Below are 20,310 nucleotides of genomic sequence, written 5' to 3'. Positions count from 1 at the left end.
ACCGGCCGCTCCGACCGGGTTAGTGGTCAGAGCTGGCCCATAGAGTGGTTGCCGCGACCGCAGGTTCGTCCGCTGTTATTGGGATGATGGAGGGGGTTAAGATCAGGATGCTCGTTGACACCGGTGCGTCAGTGACCATCATCTCGGAGTTGATTTATAATATCTTACCCCCTGTCGTACCTTATGTCCTGTCGAAGCTCCGTGCTTCGCTGCAAACGGCGGCTCATTGGGCATCATTAGGAGAATAACAGCAGAGCTGTGCATTGCAGATGTCAAATTGACGGGACCGGTTCTTGTGTCGACATCCCTTGCTATTCCTTGTTTGCTCGGGACCGACTTTTTGGGGAGGATGTCATTGAAAATTTTGATCGACCAAGGGTGCATTGAATTACCATCCGGCTGTCGAATGGTATTTTTGCCTTCGCCCACTCACTTGTGCACTGCTTACGCTACCGTGCAGGCACTTGCACGTAGGACGGTTAAGATTCCCCCCGGCGCGCAAATGTTGGTCCCCCTCCGATTGCAGCAGCCGCTGGATCAGGGGGCGACGGCGGGAGGAATCCTCTTGGGACCTTCTAATAAAGCCAGTCGTGGATTGATGTTAGTAGGGGCCCAGACGTTGGTATCCAACGATCCGGAACCCTTCATTCAGGTTATTAATGCAGGGTTAGACACGTCGGTCATCCAAGAAGGTACTGTGCTAGCTCATGCATCACCAGTGCTTCATGAGGGAAGCATCGCTGGCAGTGTGAGTGCCATGTCAAATACGCAGCCACGCCAGAATCCTGATGAGGGGTGGATGGATACGCTTTGTTCGGAAAATGTGGAATTGTCCGAGGTCCAGAGGAGGTCATTGAGGGCACTTTTGCGCGAATTATCGGATGTTTTTAGCAAAGGCAAATTTGAAATCGGCCGCACTATGATTTTAAGTCATCACATCAATACGGGTAACGCCTCTCCCATCCGGTAGAATCCCTACCGGCTGAGCCCTACGGAAAAAGAACACGTTCGGCGAGCGGTTGACAAAATGTTAGCCGCGGATATTATTTCACCATCCAGCCCGTGGAGAGCCCCAATTGTACTCGTTATAAAGCAGGATGGTAGCTTGCGCTTTTGTGTGGACTTCCATAAGCTTAATAAGATCTATGTTGCTGATGTGTACCCTCTACCTCGAATGGAAGACTCACTGGATGCTCTAGCAGGAGCACGGTTTTTTTCCACTCTTGATCTCTTATCCGGGTTTTGGCAGTTGCCGTGAGACGAAGCCTCTTAACCCAAAACAGCCTTTCGTACACCACAAGGCTTGTTCAAATTTAATCGACTTCTGATGGGCCTTCATTCCGCGCCAGCTACGTTCCAACAATTAATGGAACTGGTTCTGGCTCGTCTCCAGTGGGACTTGTGCTTGATAAATCTCTATGATGTTATAGTTTTAGCCGTACGTTTGCTGAACACCTGGAATAGCTATGCGCTGTTTTTCTCAAAATGCGTGCAGCCAACCTGAAATTTAAACGACAGAAATGTCACCTCCAGAAATCGGTTCGGTATCTTGGCCACATAGTAAGTGAATCAGATATTGCAACTGACCCAGACAAAACCACGTGTGTTCAAACTTGGCCGGCCCCCATATCGGTGGGAGGTGCGCAGTTTCATAGGATTCACATCCTATTACCGCCGTTTTGTCACCAGGTTCGCCACCATCGCTAAACCTCTCCATGCCTTGATGGCAAAGGGTCATGAATTCCATAGGGGAGAGGAGGAGGAGGCCGTATTTGTTGCGTTCCGGGATGGCTTGGTGAACGCCCCTCCCCTCCACTACCCCGACTTTTCCTTGCCATTCATCCTTGATACAGATGCTAGTAACACCGGACTTGGAGTTGTTCTGTCTCAAGTTGTCAATGGCATCGAGCGTGTTGTTGCATATGGAAGCAGAGTGCTGTCTTTGGCCGAACAACGGTACTGTGTCACACACCGGGAACTGTTAGCTATTGTGGTTTTTGTGCAACAGTATCGCCCCTAATTGTATGGTAGACGCTTTGAGGTGCGCTCTGACCACGCAGTGCTACCGTACGCGCTGCGTGTTTAACAGCTGCCTGACCAACTTTCACGCTGGTTGGAGGTCTTCCAGGACTACTCTTTTGATGTTACCTATCGCAAAGGCTCCTGACACACGGACGCTGATGCCCTGTCAACGAGCGGCGGGTGAATGTGTTTCTCGGGCTCTGGGCGCTGTAAGTCGCCCAACAAGCACTTGCTCCCTCCCCTTGCAGCGTTGGCCGAGGTTATAACATCTGAGGTGGCCGAGGGTACGGTGGCACGTGACGCCGTCATTGGGTTGGACCACGAAGAATGGGGTTGCCTCCAGGTTGAGGATGCTTCCCTGCTTAAATTGCGACACCGTGTCAGAGAGACTGATGGGGGCGGGGATCGATGGGGTGTTGCCTCTGTCATTCTTGGGGGCAGATTGCTCATGAATTGGGACGGAGGGTTGCACCAATTTAACATTGTTGTGCCCACTGCCCTGCGGGGTAAGGTCATTTGGGCGGTACATGAGCACCTGTTGCACCTGGGTGTGCATAAGACGTTGGCCACACTTAAGTTGGACTTCTTCTGGCCTGGCATGGCTGAGGATGTCGCTAATTTGTTGAAGGGGTGTGTGCAGTGCGCGCGGCGGAAGCCACCAGCAAAACCTTGTTGTCCACCATTGCAATCGATTCAAGTTTCCCGCATAAATGAACTAGTTGCTCTGGACATCCTTCATCCATTTCCCACTACCCCTCGTGGGAATAAGTATTTGCTAGTGGGAGTCGAGTATTTTTCACGATGGCCTGTGGCCTGGCCGCTCCCCAACCAGTCGGCGGCGACGATCACTAAGACATTCCTCAATGGCTATGCTCCCGAATGTCTTCTGACCGATCAGGGCAAACATTTTTCTTCAAAATTGTTGCGCGAGGTGTGCGATTTGTTGGGAACAAAGAAAGTATGCACATCTCCGTACCACCCGCAGATGGATGGCATGGTTGAGCGGCTGCACAGGACTCTGACCTCCACGTTGAGCCATCAGGTCAGCGAGTCCCAACTCGACTGGGATTTGCATTATTCCTGGAGTCCTATCTGCATATAGGATGGCCCCTCGCACATCCACCGGCTATTCACCGTTTTTTTATGTATGGGAGAGAACACGACCCCCCGATTGATGTTTAGTTATGAGCCGCGCCTAACAAAATTAAATCTAAAATTTCTGACTCTGTGCGCTTTACCCTTCCAAAGCTTTCCGAAGCGCGGGAAGCTTCCAGGGTAAATTCCAATTTGCGCCAATTGGCAAATGAGCGGCTGAGGGGTTTCCGTGCTTCTGCACACGAGTGGGCACCTGGGGACAGAGCCTGGTTGCACTGTCCACAGGTACCAGTGGGTACGTCGCCCAAATTGTTCAAACCCTGGAGAGGGCCGGTTGATGTGATTCGGGTTGTTCGACCACAGTGTGTCCAGATCCGCTTGGGGTGGCGGAGTTGGTTTGTACATCCCTCATGCCTGAAGCCTTTCATCGCTCCGCGCGAGTTCGTTCCATCTCCACATCGCAGGGGCCGAGTGTCAGATGTGTCTGGCGAGCTGAGGTGTGTGCCCACTGCGGTTGGTCTTCAGCGGAGTCATGTAATCCCATCCTCAGGTGCCGCGCGCCTGACGTCCTCGGTGGCCGCCGCCTGCGCCATCTCCACTGGATTTGGGAGAGGAGAACCCGTCCACGCGGCCTACTGCTCTTCGTGAGGAGCCGAGTTCGACGGGACATTTGCATATTCCCTCCAGGACCTCCAGGGAGAGCAAGCCCACCTCCCCTGGGAGCCCGGCCACAAGGACTCGATCATAAACTCTTCGGTTTTCGTAATCCCCATGCACACACACACACACACCGTCAGTTGGTTGTCGCACTCGGCAGGCCGTATCGGTTATTGGCTGAACCTAGCCTTTATTGTGCTTGCGGGTGTTGTTACACGGTGGGGGTGGGAGATGTTAGTGATGGAGGGGATACCGAGCGTTTGCTTTACTGCATTTTTTTCTCTCATGTTGTGTTCTGTACTTACACCCTTTTCCCCGTTGTTAATGTATTTGTACATAGTGTATTTATTGTATAGGTGGGTTTGGGTATTTGTTTGTTATTTGTTATTGTTGAGGCACACATTGCGTTTTAGTCACTTTTTACTAACTTTTTTTATCACCTTATTCACTTGGTTCGTTTTAAGGGGGAGCTGACAGCCAGGACGGCTGAGTGCTACGAAGGGGGGCGGGGAGGCGTGTTGTAGTGACGTCACTGTGTAATGCCGCCCCTAGATAGGCACGGCGTGCGATGTACTCGCATCACGTATGTAGAGACATCGTGGATGTGCAGTGCTGACCCCTACAGGATGGGGTGTGAGAGTGTCAGCCATGGAATGGGGTTACTGTAGGCCATCGCACTCTGGTTGACCCCGGAGGACACGTGACTGGTAAAGTCTACACAGGGGCCCCAAGTGGGGGCTAAGGGTGGTCATGTGTCGGAGGGAGATCCTGCTCAAGGATTCGAGAAGGTGGCCAAGGGCAGAGCCAGCCACGACCAGTGAGGATATAAGTCGGGTCCCCAGAGGGACCGGGGTTCAGCGTTGCTGTTGTCATCTTGAAGAATCTACGTTCGACGTCCGAGAAGAGTCACCAACACGTGGACCTGGACCCAAGCTGGGGTCCTGTCCGTTGTAGCTACTCCCAGTGTAATTAGTGTAGTTAGCCTGGTAGTCCACCACCATAGGTTGTTATCTGGTGAAGGGGCGGTCACTCCAACTGAATCATCTGTGGGTAGTATTTAAAATGCGGCAAGTAATTAAGAGCATATGCTGGCACACACAATTGACTTACTCTTGAGAATGATGGCACTGGATATTTAACGTCCACAGTGAAGCAAACAGCGCACATTTTTATGGTTATTATTACACGCTTTTAATTAACTCACTCTGTTATCGTTGTTGTCGTCGTATCCTCAAATCTTGTAACTTAATTTTAACCCACTTCCCAATGTGGTGTCGACTGCAAACTTCGTATACTTACGTCTTACTGATGACAATACTATATTCTATCATAAAAATATATTTTTAAACAATCTTTTTATTACACGCTTTCTATTAACTCACTCTGTTGTCGTATCCTCAAAACTTGTAACTCAATTTTAACCCACTTCCCAATATGGTATTGACTGCAAACTTGGTATACTTATGTCATACTGATGACAATACTATAGTCTATTCATTAAAAAAAATTAAGCCATCTTTTTTATATGTTATGTTTCGCCTTGGGTCTAATTTTCCACGCTCAACTCACGTTGGCTGTAGATAACCACGTCCCTTACGTTATGGAAAGCCTCGGGGCCACTTCCTGAAGTCGTGGAGTTCTGCCATTACTCGTACGGTACATTTCATTAAAGCGTGTTTTTAAATATTACTTATTATGGTTATTACCGCAATAATAAGCAGGGCGGCTGCTGCAGTTCGAACCGTGAACCTCTGCAACAAGCGGCGAACTCGCTATCACTGGGCTATGTCACCGCCATGTGTTTTTGAATTGTCACGTTCTTACCTGCCCCTAACTGGACATCTGTGAAAAACGTCTTCATTATACTCTTAGGTTTTTCGGTAAAGTCACGTAGGTAAAAAATAAATAATAAAAATATAATTGAAATAATAATAGAAATAAAATAATAAATCACGCCGTTTCGGAGGCAACACAAGTCTCCGTCATCAGGTGGGACCGTCGCAGCTAGATTTACTGTCTCAAGTGAGGCAAAATTCCAAGAGTCAAGCTCTTAAATTCAAGTTTAAGGGGGGAGGGAAGGGGGGGTTATCTGAATGTTGCCAGATAAAAGGGTAAAAAAAACACTTATCATATTTTTTACTGGCAAATGAGGTTCCAATGGTTTAAATGCTTACCCCGAGCTCTCATACTCTGATGGTGCATTGTCTTTGGGTTGTGCATTTGGCGTCATCTGGTCCAACCCATGTGAGACTAGGCTCTAAGGAAAGCTGTCTCGGGTGTGGACCAATCAACTTCAAGGACAGTGCATACATTATCAGAGTTATGTTTTTTGTTTGCATTATGACTGCAGGTATTGTGGTCTATGCAAACATGACTCCTTGTAAAAAAAGGTGTCAGTTTTGTTGCCAGATAGAAGGGTAAAAAAACAATTATCATATTTTTTAATGGCAAATGAGGTTCCAATGGTGTTAATCTATCTAGTTGTGCAGTTGGAAGTCTATGAGTTGACATGAACATCATAATCACTTGGTGGTATGTGGGTTTTACTATGGACAGACTTGTCCCTGCAATAGCTATGTGAAATTTCCACCGCTGGTTCAGAGCTATAAGCAGGAGATGAACACCGATGCCTCGGTGCTCATTTGATAAGGAAGTCACTTTGACTTAAAATAGAAATCGTGTACCTACTCTAGATAACATCATCGTGAACACCATCCGTCATTATCGGCATTAGCCATTGTCTCTGTTAGGGTCCCGTTTCAATTGATACCAATGGGCAATTGTAATGTAAAATAAACATCTTGCTTCACTGCGGAGGCCCACTGTCATGATTTAATTTGTATGTACTGTATAAATATATCTCACCCTATGAAGGCTTGGAATCAGCTTGCTCTCGCTTGAATGGGCTGCTTGAATGTACACTATTGTTGAGGGTGGAGGCTTAGTGCAATATAGAATGGAAATGCACTCCTGTCAGGTATTACGTTAAGCAGTGGAATAATCGAAACGGGGGTTATAGCTTTCGCATTAATGTGGAGCAAAAAAAAAGTAATATCTGTCATTGTGAAACACTTCGCAATTTGCTGTGCAAATCGCTTGTAAATGAAGGTGCTCTCGATTCTCACCCCATTAGATTGAGGTCAACATATACACTGTACCACATGTGCATGTCACATAAATAATAATAAAAACGCCGTGCTCAGAAAATAAATTGAGCCAGGCGGGCAAGAACCGACGTGAGGACCACTTTGGCGGTGGCTTTTCTCGCCGAAATTTGCCGTCTCGCTCGGCCACTTTCCTCGCCGTGCCCGGCTCGAACTCACTCGGGCAGGTGACCGGGGGGGGTGCCCGAGGCGACGGCTCCGTCCGCACGCTCTCCGCGGCCGCAGAGACCAACACGGAGACGGAGACATTCGCTCGGGAGCGACGTTACAACGACGGCTCACGGGGGGGGGGAGCCGCTAATTTGCATGAGTCAGTGAGAGAGCAAGCGGTGTGGGCTCCTCGGGCTCGGCACCACGTGAGCGCCGCTGTGTGTAGGTGTTGGTGAGTCAGACGCAGCAGCAGCAGCCGCCGCGTACATCGCGCACTGCCGCCGATCGTCGTCGTCGTCTTCCCGCGAGAGACTCTTTCCGCCAGCGCTCTCCGGCGCCGAGCCGGCGGCGGCGGGGGGAGGTGGATGAATGTAGTAACCGAGGTGCCATCGGGTCTCGTCGTCTTCTGCTCGTCCGCCGGTGGCCGCGCCGCCCGTCCTCTTATCTCTCGGGCGCGTTCGCGTCGAGCGAGCGAGCCAAGGGGTGGGTGGTGGTGGTGGTGATGAGGCCTCTCTGAATCTCGCCGCCGCTCGTGATGATGATGTTGACGGCTTTTTGTTGTTCGCCTCCGCGGGCGAGGTGGGCATTCTTGAAAAGAAGGCCCGCTCATTGACGGCTGGAGGCGAGGTCTGCGGGAGGAGGGAAGGTATGGAAGTCTTGAATTCGCGTTGTTTGTTCTGTATGAAGCAACAGCAGCAGTGACATTCAGATGTATTGATATAAAAAAAACACGTAAGATTGGGTTTTGAATCGGGGTACGGCCATTGGCAGTAATGCGTGCTCCAGTTGCTCATGTGTGGAGGCTGCATATTAATTGAGGTTTTTTTTCTGCGCTCGCTGATGTTCCAACTACAGTATCAGAATTCTACACTCATACAGCAGTTGACATGGTAACCATTAGAACAAGCACGAATGTACTGTACGTGGTGTTCCGACTTAAAGGAGGGAACCATTCAGAGGTTCCGCGAAAAGGAGGTGAATATAAAAGGGTCGCTTTATTTTTTTTACAGAAGCTCATCGTTGGCAATTTACACTCTTAATCTTAACAGGCAGGTCATTAATTAGCCGAATAGCTAATATGTGTTGCTCATCTCCATGTCATCAGCTATGTCTGTAGGCCAGCCGGGCTCATGAATAGTAAATGATTTCGCCCACCGCTGCACAGCGCCAGGGTGTGACAATGGTAGCCGTGACTAAGCCCTGATTCATGACAGATAGTGTGGAAATTTAAACCAAGCCAGCAGATTTCAGTTTATGCTTCTATAATTTTTAACTATTGAATGTGCCGACCTAAGTGTGTGTGTGCGAAGTGAAATAACGTGCTTAATTATAAATGATTCATCGAGGGAGAAGTTGTTGAACATATCAACGAAATGTCTCTTGGGGCAGCCGTTCTCCTGCGATAACGCACATTTTAACTGAATAACAACGAGGTGCGAAAATGAGACATTTCCTCTGTGCGATAGCTAGGAACAGCGGCACTGACCATAAATAATGAGTGCAGCCGTGAACTAAACCCCGCGATTGGTAATCTCGGCCAAGCACACGCCGCCCGCTCTGTGTTTTAAAAAAACCCAACAGAACGCCACGCTCCCGCAGGTGTCCTCTCTGGTGCTGCTCTCATTATCATATTTACAGTCTCGGGCACAAACAGTTCTTAAAGAGCGCCGTCTAGTGCTTCCGGCCATGCAGCAAAGAGGGGCATTTACCCGTATTCATTGTGAAAACAGATCGAGCAAGAGAGCTGGTCGTGACCATCGAAGGGACTCGCGCACACACGCGCGCGCGTCTTCTCAGTTATCGTTGCGCTTTGAGAATTGGCACATCAGGTGGCTTTCGTGGGTGCGCTTGAGATGTTTCTTGAGCAATCTGTCTGGATGTGTGCCCTTTCGCATTCGGTAATGGGCCAGACGCAGGTTGTTCAGATAGAAAGTGGCATTCGGAGAATCTTGAGCGGCTGAATGAGCCGTGTGGAAGAGCCAGAGAGAAGCTTTAAATTAAACGACATTCTCGCAAAAGGTTCCAGAATCAATTAAACTCGTTTGTTCTGTGCGGATAGGGCAAAGTCGAATTAAATCGCTGTCTCTTTTGTTGTTTTTACTTTGGCTTAATTTAATTCCCAACCTGCGCTGCTGCCTTGCGTTCTGACATTCAGTCTCTTGTCTCTCAGCGTTATATCTGCCCATCGGCTACACAGTGTTGTGGATAATGCATCGGTCATTCACATGTTTTCACCTGATCCCCTTTGTGAATCCACTTCTGGATGAAGGCCTACACACGCTGTTTCGGTCATGATGGGGTCTTTCGAGCGTACTCGCATCATGTCGAGAGAAGCCTTTTGCGATAGTGTTGTGGGTATTTCCTAAATGTTGAGAGAGCGGCAGCTTGTGGAGACCTTTGGGTCTCGGCAGCATGAAAACAGAATGTACCCTTTGTCGGCTTATAAATAATTTCATTGCGGCCCTCTCGTGTTGTTAAATGTCAATGGATTAAACGCCACGTTATTCTTGAGAACATCGACATGACGTTTGGGAACCAGTGTGTGGGCTTCGGGCATCATTAGCATGGTCTGTTAATTTGGGTGCGCAAGGTATCGTGGGGTTCGTGAAAGCAAGCAAACAAACAATCGGAATGCTTCCACCACCCCAAATTGCTGCTGCTCTGTGCTGTTGGAGTTGCGTACATCGCTGCTCACTGTAATGGGGGTTCGTGAGATTTTGAAAGCCAGCTATAAGGTTGAGAACTACAGATCTTAAGCACATTGTGACATTTACACGTTTCTCAGAAGTCCAACATTCAATCTCATTCCAATTAAATGCAAATTCAATTTAATCAGTGAGTCACGCGTTTTGACGGACAGTTATGCTAATCGAGTAAGCCTCATCAAAGCTGCCTCAATCCTGAACCCACCTACCCCTTTAGCGGATGCGAGCTAAGTGCCTGCTCCTCCGTGGCGTCATACCCCTGCCTCCTCACCGATCCTGTCATTATTAGCCTCTGGCTGAGCAATGTACAAACTTCACACAGCTCGCTTGAGCCAAGACTGCCCAGAAGGCGCATTAGGCATGCAGCATGCATCACGTATTTAACAAACAAAAATATTTTCGCTAAAAGGATGGTAAAACGAATGCATTTCTGATTGAATAGCAATCGTGTCGAATAATTTCTGCAAGCCCATCCACATCTGGACGGTGAATATGAATACAGGTCTGTGGTACGGTATGTGGTGTATTGCGTGACAGTGGTATTGTGGGAGATGGTCCCGTCTCCATGTCATATTTTCGCACGAGAATACGGGTACATGGTACTCGGGAGTGTTGCTCTTGAGCTTGTACCATTTGGCCACATTGCGTATGCTTGAGCTGGGCATTATCTTACTGACCATGGGATACGGCACTCTGCATGTGCTCAGAGAAGTGGTATTTAATGGGGAGTGGTGGCATGTGGGAAGCACATTGCTCTCTGAAACTGCCGATCCGACTTAGATTCCCGGCCACGGCTAACATCACTCGCAAGTGATATCTTAGAGCCACTTGTTGGTTTTCTCTAGGTCGCCTCAGCTTTAATAATATTTAGTAACTGTTGTGTTTTCTAAAGACCGGTACAGGGAGGATTAATGGTGGCCGGGTGGGTTGCTGGCCACCCTCACCCCGTTTGTGCTGCGTTCCACGCTTCATGGGCAGCTTGCCATCAGCACTTTCCACAGCAGTCTATAAGGCTACACGGGGAAACTGTCTTTTTTATTATGTAATGTGATTTATAGCGAACATCACCACAAAACAACATAGGGGGCAGTAGCACACTTTATAAAGATATATCACGTTATTATAATAGTGAATTAAAATAACACATTAATGGCATTCTTGGAATATAATCTGCCCAGGTGGCATTGTGGTTAGAACACGTGGCTTGCAACCAGAATTTAGCAATTTTAAATTCGTTCCGGGGGTCGCCTCAGCCATTCAGATTTCTATATGATACATAATGCCCTTCATCCAGGAGAGCCTCACTGACCCTTAGTTTAGTCTTGCACTGGGATGTTAATCCATGTCCATTACTGAATATTTCGCGTGCGAGAGAAAACCTGCGTACCTGGTGAAAACTCAAGCGTATGATTATTATTCTTTGCTTATTTGTCCCGGAAAGCCACACAGAGTTTGGAGTGCGGCATTGGGTTTTTATCTTAAGATGTTTCAGCCAATAAATGATGACTGTTTATGCAAGTGGGAGGAAACCAGAGCACCCGGAGACAACCCATGCGTGTGAGGAAGGGGGCAACACTCTATCCCCGTACAAATGTAAACATGGCTGTTTGTCCACTCACTGTCCTGCGTTTTCCTGGCGAGCCATGGTATGGCACCTCAACGCCCACGGGAAGTGAGGTTCACAACATTCGTGTGATTGACCAACCCTTGTCTCCACAGTGCTGGATGGATTACAGGCATGTGTCACCACCGCCCAGAGGAACAATGAAAGTTCCGTACAGATGGATTACCCCGACCTTTGCTGCCCATCACGGCAGCATATAGCAACCTGTTATGATGCATTGTGGCCACCTTTATAACACTGTCTAGCTTTTGAGATATGAGATTAGGTGCCTTCCGGCTGAATTCGTCATAACCTATATCACTAATATAGGGCATCGTGACTAAAGCTGTAAAGTGAATCCACCATGTGTGCCCCTTTCAGGACGGCATGAGCACGTGGCCACAGTGAGCAAACCTGCTGAGGCCTCCTGTCCGACCGGGGGATTAGGCCCCCACTGCGGAAGGGCGGCCACCGGGCACCCTGGCCTCCTCACTGCCCGCCTCGCCCCGCACGTGCTCGCTCCAGCAGCAGGGCGGCCTGACTGCACCCCGGCCAGGGCACGGCCCTGCAGGTACCACCTCAGAACGATCCCGTTACCCTCCCCCGCAGTGGCGGCTGTTTGGGCAGAGCATTATATTTCTAAACGAGGATGAAAAAATATTAATTAGCAAGTATTCGGTAACGCTTTCCAAGATGTGTTTGTCGTACGACGATGGTATATATTTTTACGGACAATGAGCTGACATTGCACAGCGACTGGCTCAAATATTTGTAATGTTGCTATCGGGAGGGAGGTGGGGCATGATGTGTGACGTCATCGCCTTGACCTACAATGTGAAAGGTTTTAACGCTGGTTTTTCTTGCCAAGTTTTGAGTAACCCTTTATCAATTTGTCCCGAATAGCAACGCAACTTTATGCAAACATTTCCTTCACATTGGATTGTTCCAGATGATAGTTATTGTGCCCCCTGTTACAGAGAGACACGGGTGGTGAGACAGCTTAATGGATTAACACCCGCAACCTTAGAAAGCCTTACAAATTGGATTACATTTATTGTGACTAGTACCCAAATGTGGTGAATGTGTTTTAACTGCCTGCTGTCTCGTTTGGAACCTTTTTGTAATAAGTAATACCTCCCTTGGGATTTAATTCATTAAATCTCACTTCACATTATCTTACCTATTCATGACATACATTGTACTCAGAGTAAAGATGCCTTACCTAGTGAGATTTTGAATTGCTGGGGATGAAGAGTCCCAGTAATATAATAGCGGGCCACTGCTAGTAAACTGCGCCATGATTGGTGGAGGAGATAGAGGAGGTGACATTGGTGTTCCCTGTCGGTTAAGCGATTAGCTGGAGAAGGAGAGCACTGGGAAGGCTGGAGTGACCACTCTTTCAATTTCAGCACACCCCCAGGGCAGATCTCCTTGGTTACGTTTCTGACCTTATTTTTTAACCTCACTACTGCACTGTTCACAGTATTTTTTTTTTACAGTTCTAGGAAATGAATTTGGAGGAAGTGTATTTGTTTGATTTTGACTACATCCTTGGAATATCAATCTCGCATTTGAGCATCATATAAGCTAATGCTACAACAAATGGTATGATAAATGTGGTCGTTTACTGGAATCACTGCATTGCGTATGTTTGCACATCTCTTTACATCTTTGTCTATACCAAATGAAGCTAGTTTTATTTGCCAACTAATAGCCAAGTACGTACATCAGTTTAAATGTATTCACAGGGTTGAGCAGCAATTATCCACATTGGATTAGGCTATCTCTGGAAAATATCAGGTAGACACATTTTGAATTAAAGATCATTTTGATTTACAACAGCTGATGTAATGGTTATTCCACCAATTATCTTTTCTCTCGCCTCTACATCATCATCTTTAAAGCCTGATGCCTCCAAATCCTCGCTCGTCTTAGGTGTCCTAGTGATGTGAGTGCCTTCGGGCCATCCTAAGCCATCCTGAGCTTGTGTCTCGGAGAGAGATTCTCACACGTAGGCAGTCATGAATAGCAATCCTCGTTTAACATCATGTGCTCGCCGTTGCGTGGCGTCGTGAGGTATGTGATCTATATGCCCCTGTGTCTCTGTGCACCCATCGTGTAAATTTTCGTGGCAGTTGTGTGTTATCTTGCTGGTCATTCAGCTGCTTTATTCCAAATGTGTTTCTATATGTGCAGATAATAACATGATTCTCTGACTGACACCATGTAAGCTCAGGATTGTAAGTCGACAATACTTGTCAATGTATTGGGAATGTAAAACCATTGTTTTGTTTGTAAAATTCAGGATGATAAAAACAAAGAGTGAATTATTTTGTTTACATTTTATTTCTTAAATCAAAATGGCCTCATTACCCTGATTGATTCAACAAAACGCCGTTATGAAATACTGTACATACAGGCAAAACTCAGCGAGTGGCTTGAGCTGCACTATGGATTATAGAGGCATGTCTAGGCAGACTACGCCATTGTATGTTAGAATACATTTCTGAAGTGCTGGCCAACCCATGTCTCTTCAAAGCAGCCTTCTCCGATTTAGCCCCAAGGCGACAGCGGTGAGCGTCTCGAGACGGAAAAAAAGGCAGAGAACACCAATGAAGAAACACTGGCGTAGGAGCTTTCAGTACAAAGAGATAATAGGTATGTTAATCAGCAGGGATGATGGTGAAAATGCTTTGTCTTGAGGCTCCGGTAGAGGGAGATGATTGTGGGTTATGTGGTAGCTAATCAGTAATCACGTGTTTATATTTCTGACAGCAAACTTATCACGTGTGGCATTTCTAGATGATGGGTTTGTATATTAGGTCAGGCGCTTAATTCAGCTGCTCAATGGAACAACTGTGACATGAATCACTGTTAGCTGTGGTGCTGATGAGCATCCTTGCACTATCTGATTGCTATGCAAACTGCACTCTGTCATTTGGCGATGCTGCCGGGGTGGGTGGCATCGACACTGATCTCAGTATTGAAAATCCATTCACACCGAAATTGTTATTTAATCACATTAAGAATGACGCAAGCGGCGTCTCTGCGTCATACTTGTTAATGGGAACCTGCTGGCAGACGGCTGGCACAAACATCACGTGCAAGTCTTTTAAGCCCAGGACAAATGCCGCATCCCTAACACAAACACGCTTTCCACGAGCAAGAGCTTACGCTCCAAATCTCGTCATTTTGCGTTACAATAGAACCTCTCATGCGCGTCACTGCACTTGTGATGCGCGTGCGATTACATCACATTATATTCTTGTCATCCCCAGGTGTTTGGGGGGTTCGAGGGCAGGCGGCAGGCAGGTGTGATGATTCGTTGGGAGGAGGAGCAGTAGTGGTTGGTAGTCTTAGTCATCATTCGCGCCCGGGGGAAGGGGGTGGCGGGGGGTGTGCCGGGTAGGGGTGGGGTGACTGCGTGAAGCACACACACAGTTACTGTGGTTGCAGCGTTCCGGGGCCTTGGTCCCCCCTGCGCTGCATCCCCTGACCAGCTGTCTTTTGATCAAACCTCCCCTGTATTTCTAATCCTGCCGTTCATCACTCTGGCACTCTTTCACAACAGTACGCTCCCCGTCGACTGCTCCAGTGAGTAGGGCCTCCTGGCACCGTGCACGCTGGCTGTGTTGACACTGGCGTTTGTTTCTTTCGCCGTTTTGAATGCAGTAGCTGTTATCGAGCGCAATCTCGGATGTAGAATAACGCTGCCACCTTGGGTCGGCCGAATGAAACGAGGGTCAAATGTCCCATTGTTATCTGTGCCACTGCTCGGGGCTCTCTGTGTGCCTTTTTCATCAATCGGTTCCTGGCTGCTTCGTATACACTTAAATGTTCTTAATTACTGTGTAAAGATGGTCGGCAGTAAATGCAAAAGGCAGCCGCGACACCGACTGAAATGTACTCCGCTTAATTTTCTGTCAATGGTTTAATGCACGGAGATATACTTATGGGAATTTGTGTTTCTATATTTGCTTCTTCTAGGTTATTGTATGTATGTGTAGCACCGTACATAGCCAACTGTGCTCATCATAGGGTGTTGGCGTAGTGGATAAATTCACTGCGCTCATAAGCTTGATGACCTGAGCTCGATTCCTGGCCACGGCTAACGTCAGTTTTAAGTGACATCTTAACCGGTCCTGTGACCCCTCCTTCACAACGCAGCATGTATCGTCAAGCAATCTGATGATAGTGTGAAGAGACTTTCATCCGTAATTGAATTTATTGCATAATCATGCTAACATTATATTCTTGGTTCTTTCGGTAAAGTTACGAAGAAGGGAAACAATAAAATAATTCTCACGACGATTCGGCTGCAACACAAGCAATCATTATCAGGTGTGAAATCCACACCGTCGTGAGAATTTTATTGTTTTATATTGTTATTATTTTATTGTTTCCCTTCTACGTGACTTTACCGAAAGAACCAAGAATATGAATCCCTGCAGTCACGAAATCTTTAAATAAAAATTCATGCTAACATTGCTTTTGATGCTTTAACTTTTAAGTTATGGCGTACAGGTTTGCTTGTCTTTAATGTACTCTCGTTTTGTAATTCCATTTTTACATTACACAAGTGAGTATTCACTGGCTTCCAATATCTATAGCTCTGTTACTGTATATTATCTAGGTAATTGATCAATAAAATTGGTGAAATCACAAATCAAAGAAGAAAAAGTATCTCTTTGATGGACAATGTAGAACCAGTGTCACAGCTTACTCTCCCCTCTTCCAATGCTTACTGTTTAAATTGACCATTAAGAGAGATGTTAATTCTGTCAATGTTACTGATTTATTGGTTTCTTGATGTAGCATCTGGTTAAGCAGATTTTAATTGTAAACTCTTTTGCCCAGATCCGCTTTGCTTGGCAATTTGCCCTATTGTTGGCGATCGGGGTGTATGGGTATATTTTCTCCAAAAAAATATCATTTTCCACCATATTGAAGGGTTGAATTATGTGACCCTATCAATAACGCATAATGCAGCCTTTAGTAATTTATACAACAGTTCTAGGGTATGGAAACTATTTCTATAAACACATACCGATGACCTTGTTTCGTATGGTACATGTCCCAACAACACGAGGCATTCTTGTTGGCATCCTCAAGCCGTCAGCAGCCCTCAAACACACGGCAGAGCATTTGCCTTTGCCCAATGGCACGCAGCCGAATATTGTCTCTTGCCCGGGCATTGCTGTGGCAACAGTGCAGCGTACGGGACGCGCAGTCTCGCGAGGGTGGAATGTCACAGAACTCGCCGTGATTGTTGTACCCTGCGAATGGTGAATGGCCGAGATCCCAAACCCGCAAAACGGATTTGGGATCTCGGCCGGGCACTGTTCAAAGGCTCGCCGCTTTGCTTCTCGGAGTCGTTGCAGCCAGCGACTGCGGTTCTTTCAGATCTAGTTCGCTTTTGCAGAGACGTCATGTTCCCCGTACCCTCACTACCCCTGCAAATCTCTGCCAATTATTTTCAGACGGCAGAAAGCAGCCCACGCTGACACTGGCAACAAAATGAGGACTTGGATAATTCTGTGACAGCGTGCTATGTTAAAAATAGTTTCCTGGGAACGGAGCGTTACCAGCAGTTCGAATCGAAGCGAGGCGTGAATCCATGCGCAGAAAAATTCCCGACCTCGGTTGCGCCGTATTTATGTCGCATTTCCTGCGCACGCTTCGGGCACCATATTTCAAGGAAATAATGGTGCCAACTTGAATGCCTAACCTTTCCCTTCCCGGCTGCCTCTGAAGGCGCAGAAATTGGTGCTGTCCCAGTTTCAAGTCTATACTTTATTACAATTGTAAGGGCCATAAGCTGTTGTATTGTTTCATGAAGGGCGAGCCTGAGATGTGAGTATTTGGCAAGCCCTGACATGAATCTCCTGCAGCCTGGATGACCTCTGCCACGGGGTCCCACGATCTTAATTGGCTGCAGTGAATGGAATGCGATTTTGCTTGACAATCAGTCTAAGTGCACGTATATATGGTTAATCTAAATGTTAGTTTAGTGACGGACCACATTATTTTTGTTGACGCGTATTATTTAAACGTTTTTGTTCATTCGTGTGCTGGAAATATCTTGCGTGATGGTTTTTATAGACTTAATAACTGCAGCTGGAATAAAAAAAACGCAGAGCATGCGCAGTCGACACTGTCGACTGTGCCTATGATTCATACGGAGCATTGTATTACAAAAAATAGGTTGTGTGCCATGGCCCTGCATTTATCGGTGAGCATGCTAGTGAGCAAGGCTAAGGAGCTGCCTTGTCTATGCTTCTTGTCTGTGTGGTTGGCCCAGCCATCTGTATTATAACTGAATACTGTGATTGCAGTTGTTTGATCGTCTTGTTGTCTTTTTTTCTGGCTCTCCGATAAGGAAATCTTCATCTGTGTTTGATCCTAAGGCAGGTCCTGAGAGCGGCTTGTTAAACGGTTGGTCGTGCTCTAATCTTCGTCTTGTTCTCTCCTGTTCAGTGTCTTGTCTGCCATCTGCACTGCATCTCAGCTTATCTCTTGATTTGCCTGCCTCCACGGTGCTTACGCACGCACACGTACCTTTTTCCCCTCTCGTGTTCAGGACCCAACAGGCGGACGAGGAATGAGGTCATCCCGCCAGGACCCAGACCAGCGCCTGCCCCAGCCAGGAGTATGGACCATCTGCCTACGCGCGGTAACGTGTACACTCCCTGCCGCCCGTCACCAATGTGCCGGCCACTCTCACATCACAGCATCGAGGGCCAAAGCCATTCAGCCTGACCGTAGGCTATGACCACCACAGGGGGTTGGCACGGGTTTTGATAAGCAACAGTAGTGTGCTGGGGTTCCAGGCGCTCTCTCGTTTTTCAGTTGTCTCTACATCTCCCCACCTGTCACATCATGTGGCCAGGACACTGATCATCTCTGTCGCCGGCTTAGCTATAAAATGTTTTGAATCACTGAGATGTATTTTTAAAAATTTCTGCCTGTCATTGCTGGCACTCAGAAGTTTCTTTATAATTATAGTAAGCTAATTAAGAGCCTTTCTGTTATTATATTTATTTGAGACCAAACTGTACAACCCTTCAGATGATCGCAGAAGAGCTATGGTGAAAACTAATAACTGTTCTCCACTGCACAGCCAGCCACCATGTAATACTTGAATTCCTTCCCTGCTTTTGGGCGTGCAAGTGAAGGGTTAAAGGTGATGTCATCGCTCTTGGCAGCAGACAGCTCACACCACTGTGCGTCGTGTGTCCTCCCAGGGCCTTGTTTCGTGCCGGTCGGCGTGTCGCTACACCACCGAAAGCCGCACTCTGATTAAAACCCGCTAATATAAAGCTCGCTCGCTTCATGCTTTTGCCCGTTCACAAGCGGTCATGCTGCACACCAAGCAGTACCTCTGATGTTTGACTTCATGGGTAAAGTAGCATCTCCTGAGGTGTGAATGAAGCGTATCGAAGACAATGTCGCGCAGTGTGGAGGGCAGGAAGTAAATTACAGGGAGTAGATTTGTGATGTTGCAGCACATTCTTTAGCTGCAACATCACAAACAGCACCGTGCATTCATGATGCATTTAGAATAATGTTTTTTTAAAGGAATAATCTTTTTATTTTAGTGTAACACCTATGTGAGTGAATAACAGAATATTTGTTTTATTTATTTCACGGCCTGACGAGATAACGAATCCCGGTGGATTTTCACCTCATTGAACGCCGGCGTATTTTTCTTATACCATAACAATATCAGTTACATTGATAAAAATTGTATTTCAAAGCAATGTTGCATCGATCTCAATGCAATACAAAATAATATCTGCTCCGTATTGTATTTATTTTTTCAATAAATAATTTAAAAAGGAAGCGGTGTCATCAAAATAAAAAGCCTCGCTTGATATTGCATCAGTCAATCAATATGTTCATTTTCATCTGGGTGCCTGTGCTGAAGTGTGTTTTGTTGGTACCTTTGCATCTTGTCTTTTACTCGGTCTATAAAATGATTATTTTTTGCCAGTGTAGTGATGATCCTGCTAAAGGAAAGGAAAGTGTTTCGCCATGACACAACCCTTCCCCGATCTAGGCAAAGCTCCAGCAGTAAAGCCAGGGTCATTCGGTAGCGCCTGTTAATATACAGTCTAATTCTGGTTTTGTGCCCCTTTGATCAAGGCACCAGGAACACGATGTCCGGGTAGATAAGAAATTGTGGTGTGAAAACACAGCGCTGCATGTCAAATGCATGCACTGTACAATCAGCGACTAAACTGTGCCTAATTATAACTGAAATTCGGTATGGTGGATGCAATTTTACACATGGCCTCTCTTGAGTTGCAAGGATTTTAAACATTGCAACCCATGTGCCTCGTGGCTGTCACCTGCCCTCTCAAGCTTAGCTTTCCGTGATTTAGCTATCCTATCTGTCAATTAGAGCTCCAATGGAACGTCTCCCTATAAATACCATGTTTATCCATGTTTTATTGCAGTTATGAAGTGATCTTTCACCTCTTCGGAAAAGATTAAATTGTTGGTGGTTGCACAGGCAAGGGTCACAGAGTGGATGAGACAGAAAACCATCACTTTGGTTATATGAAAGACACTGAATCTTGAGCAGAGATTCAGTGGGCATTTTAACGATTCAGCCAAGTAGACATCTCCTATGCAAAGCAGAAAATTCGGGGTATGAGCATGTCTTTGGGATGCTCCTCATTCACTGTGACCATATCGGTCGATGTAACATGCATATTGCTTTTTACAAATCCCAGAAGATTATTCCATAATTTCATCTACTTGTCGGCCCCAAACTATTTTGGCTACATGTTATTTATTTTGATTCTATTGCAAAGAGACAGTGATCCTCCAAGCTAGCCTTGAACAGTGGCAACCTACAGCTGTGCCGTTGCCGTGAATGGCCGACCTAGTTTCCTCTCGGATGGCTTTT

The 20,310-nt window shown here is 46.9% G+C and overlaps 1 protein-coding gene across 5 annotated transcripts in view; it reads left to right on the top strand.

Moving 5' to 3' along the window:
* The first annotated feature begins 7,198 nt into the window (after window positions 1-7,198).
* LOC144720804 (protein TANC2-like) overlaps window positions 7,199-20,310 on the top strand; it is a 55,906-nt gene continuing 42,794 nt past the window's right edge. For 2 of the 5 annotated variants that reach the window (XM_078597869.1, XM_078597867.1), the window contains exons 1-3: window positions 7,200-7,734; window positions 11,778-11,967; window positions 17,977-18,069. In XM_078597869.1, coding sequence (XP_078453995.1) covers window positions 17,998-18,069 — 72 coding nt within the window. In that variant the 5' untranslated portion in view covers window positions 7,200-7,734; window positions 11,778-11,967; window positions 17,977-17,997. Of the gene's footprint in view, window positions 7,735-11,777; window positions 11,968-14,838; window positions 14,991-17,976; window positions 18,070-20,310 lie in introns of those variants that run through there. The other 3 variants (XM_078597866.1, XM_078597868.1, XM_078597865.1) reach the window with 2 other exon arrangements.

The sequence above is a fragment of the Lampetra planeri genome, chromosome 10, assembly GCF_965212315.1.
Source record: "Lampetra planeri chromosome 10, kcLamPlan1.2.h2, whole genome shotgun sequence".
NCBI classification, from domain to species: Eukaryota; Metazoa; Chordata; class Hyperoartia; order Petromyzontiformes; family Petromyzontidae; genus Lampetra; species Lampetra planeri.
Note: the sequence above shows the minus strand (reverse complement) of the source record. Positions and strands in the feature narration are given on the sequence as shown.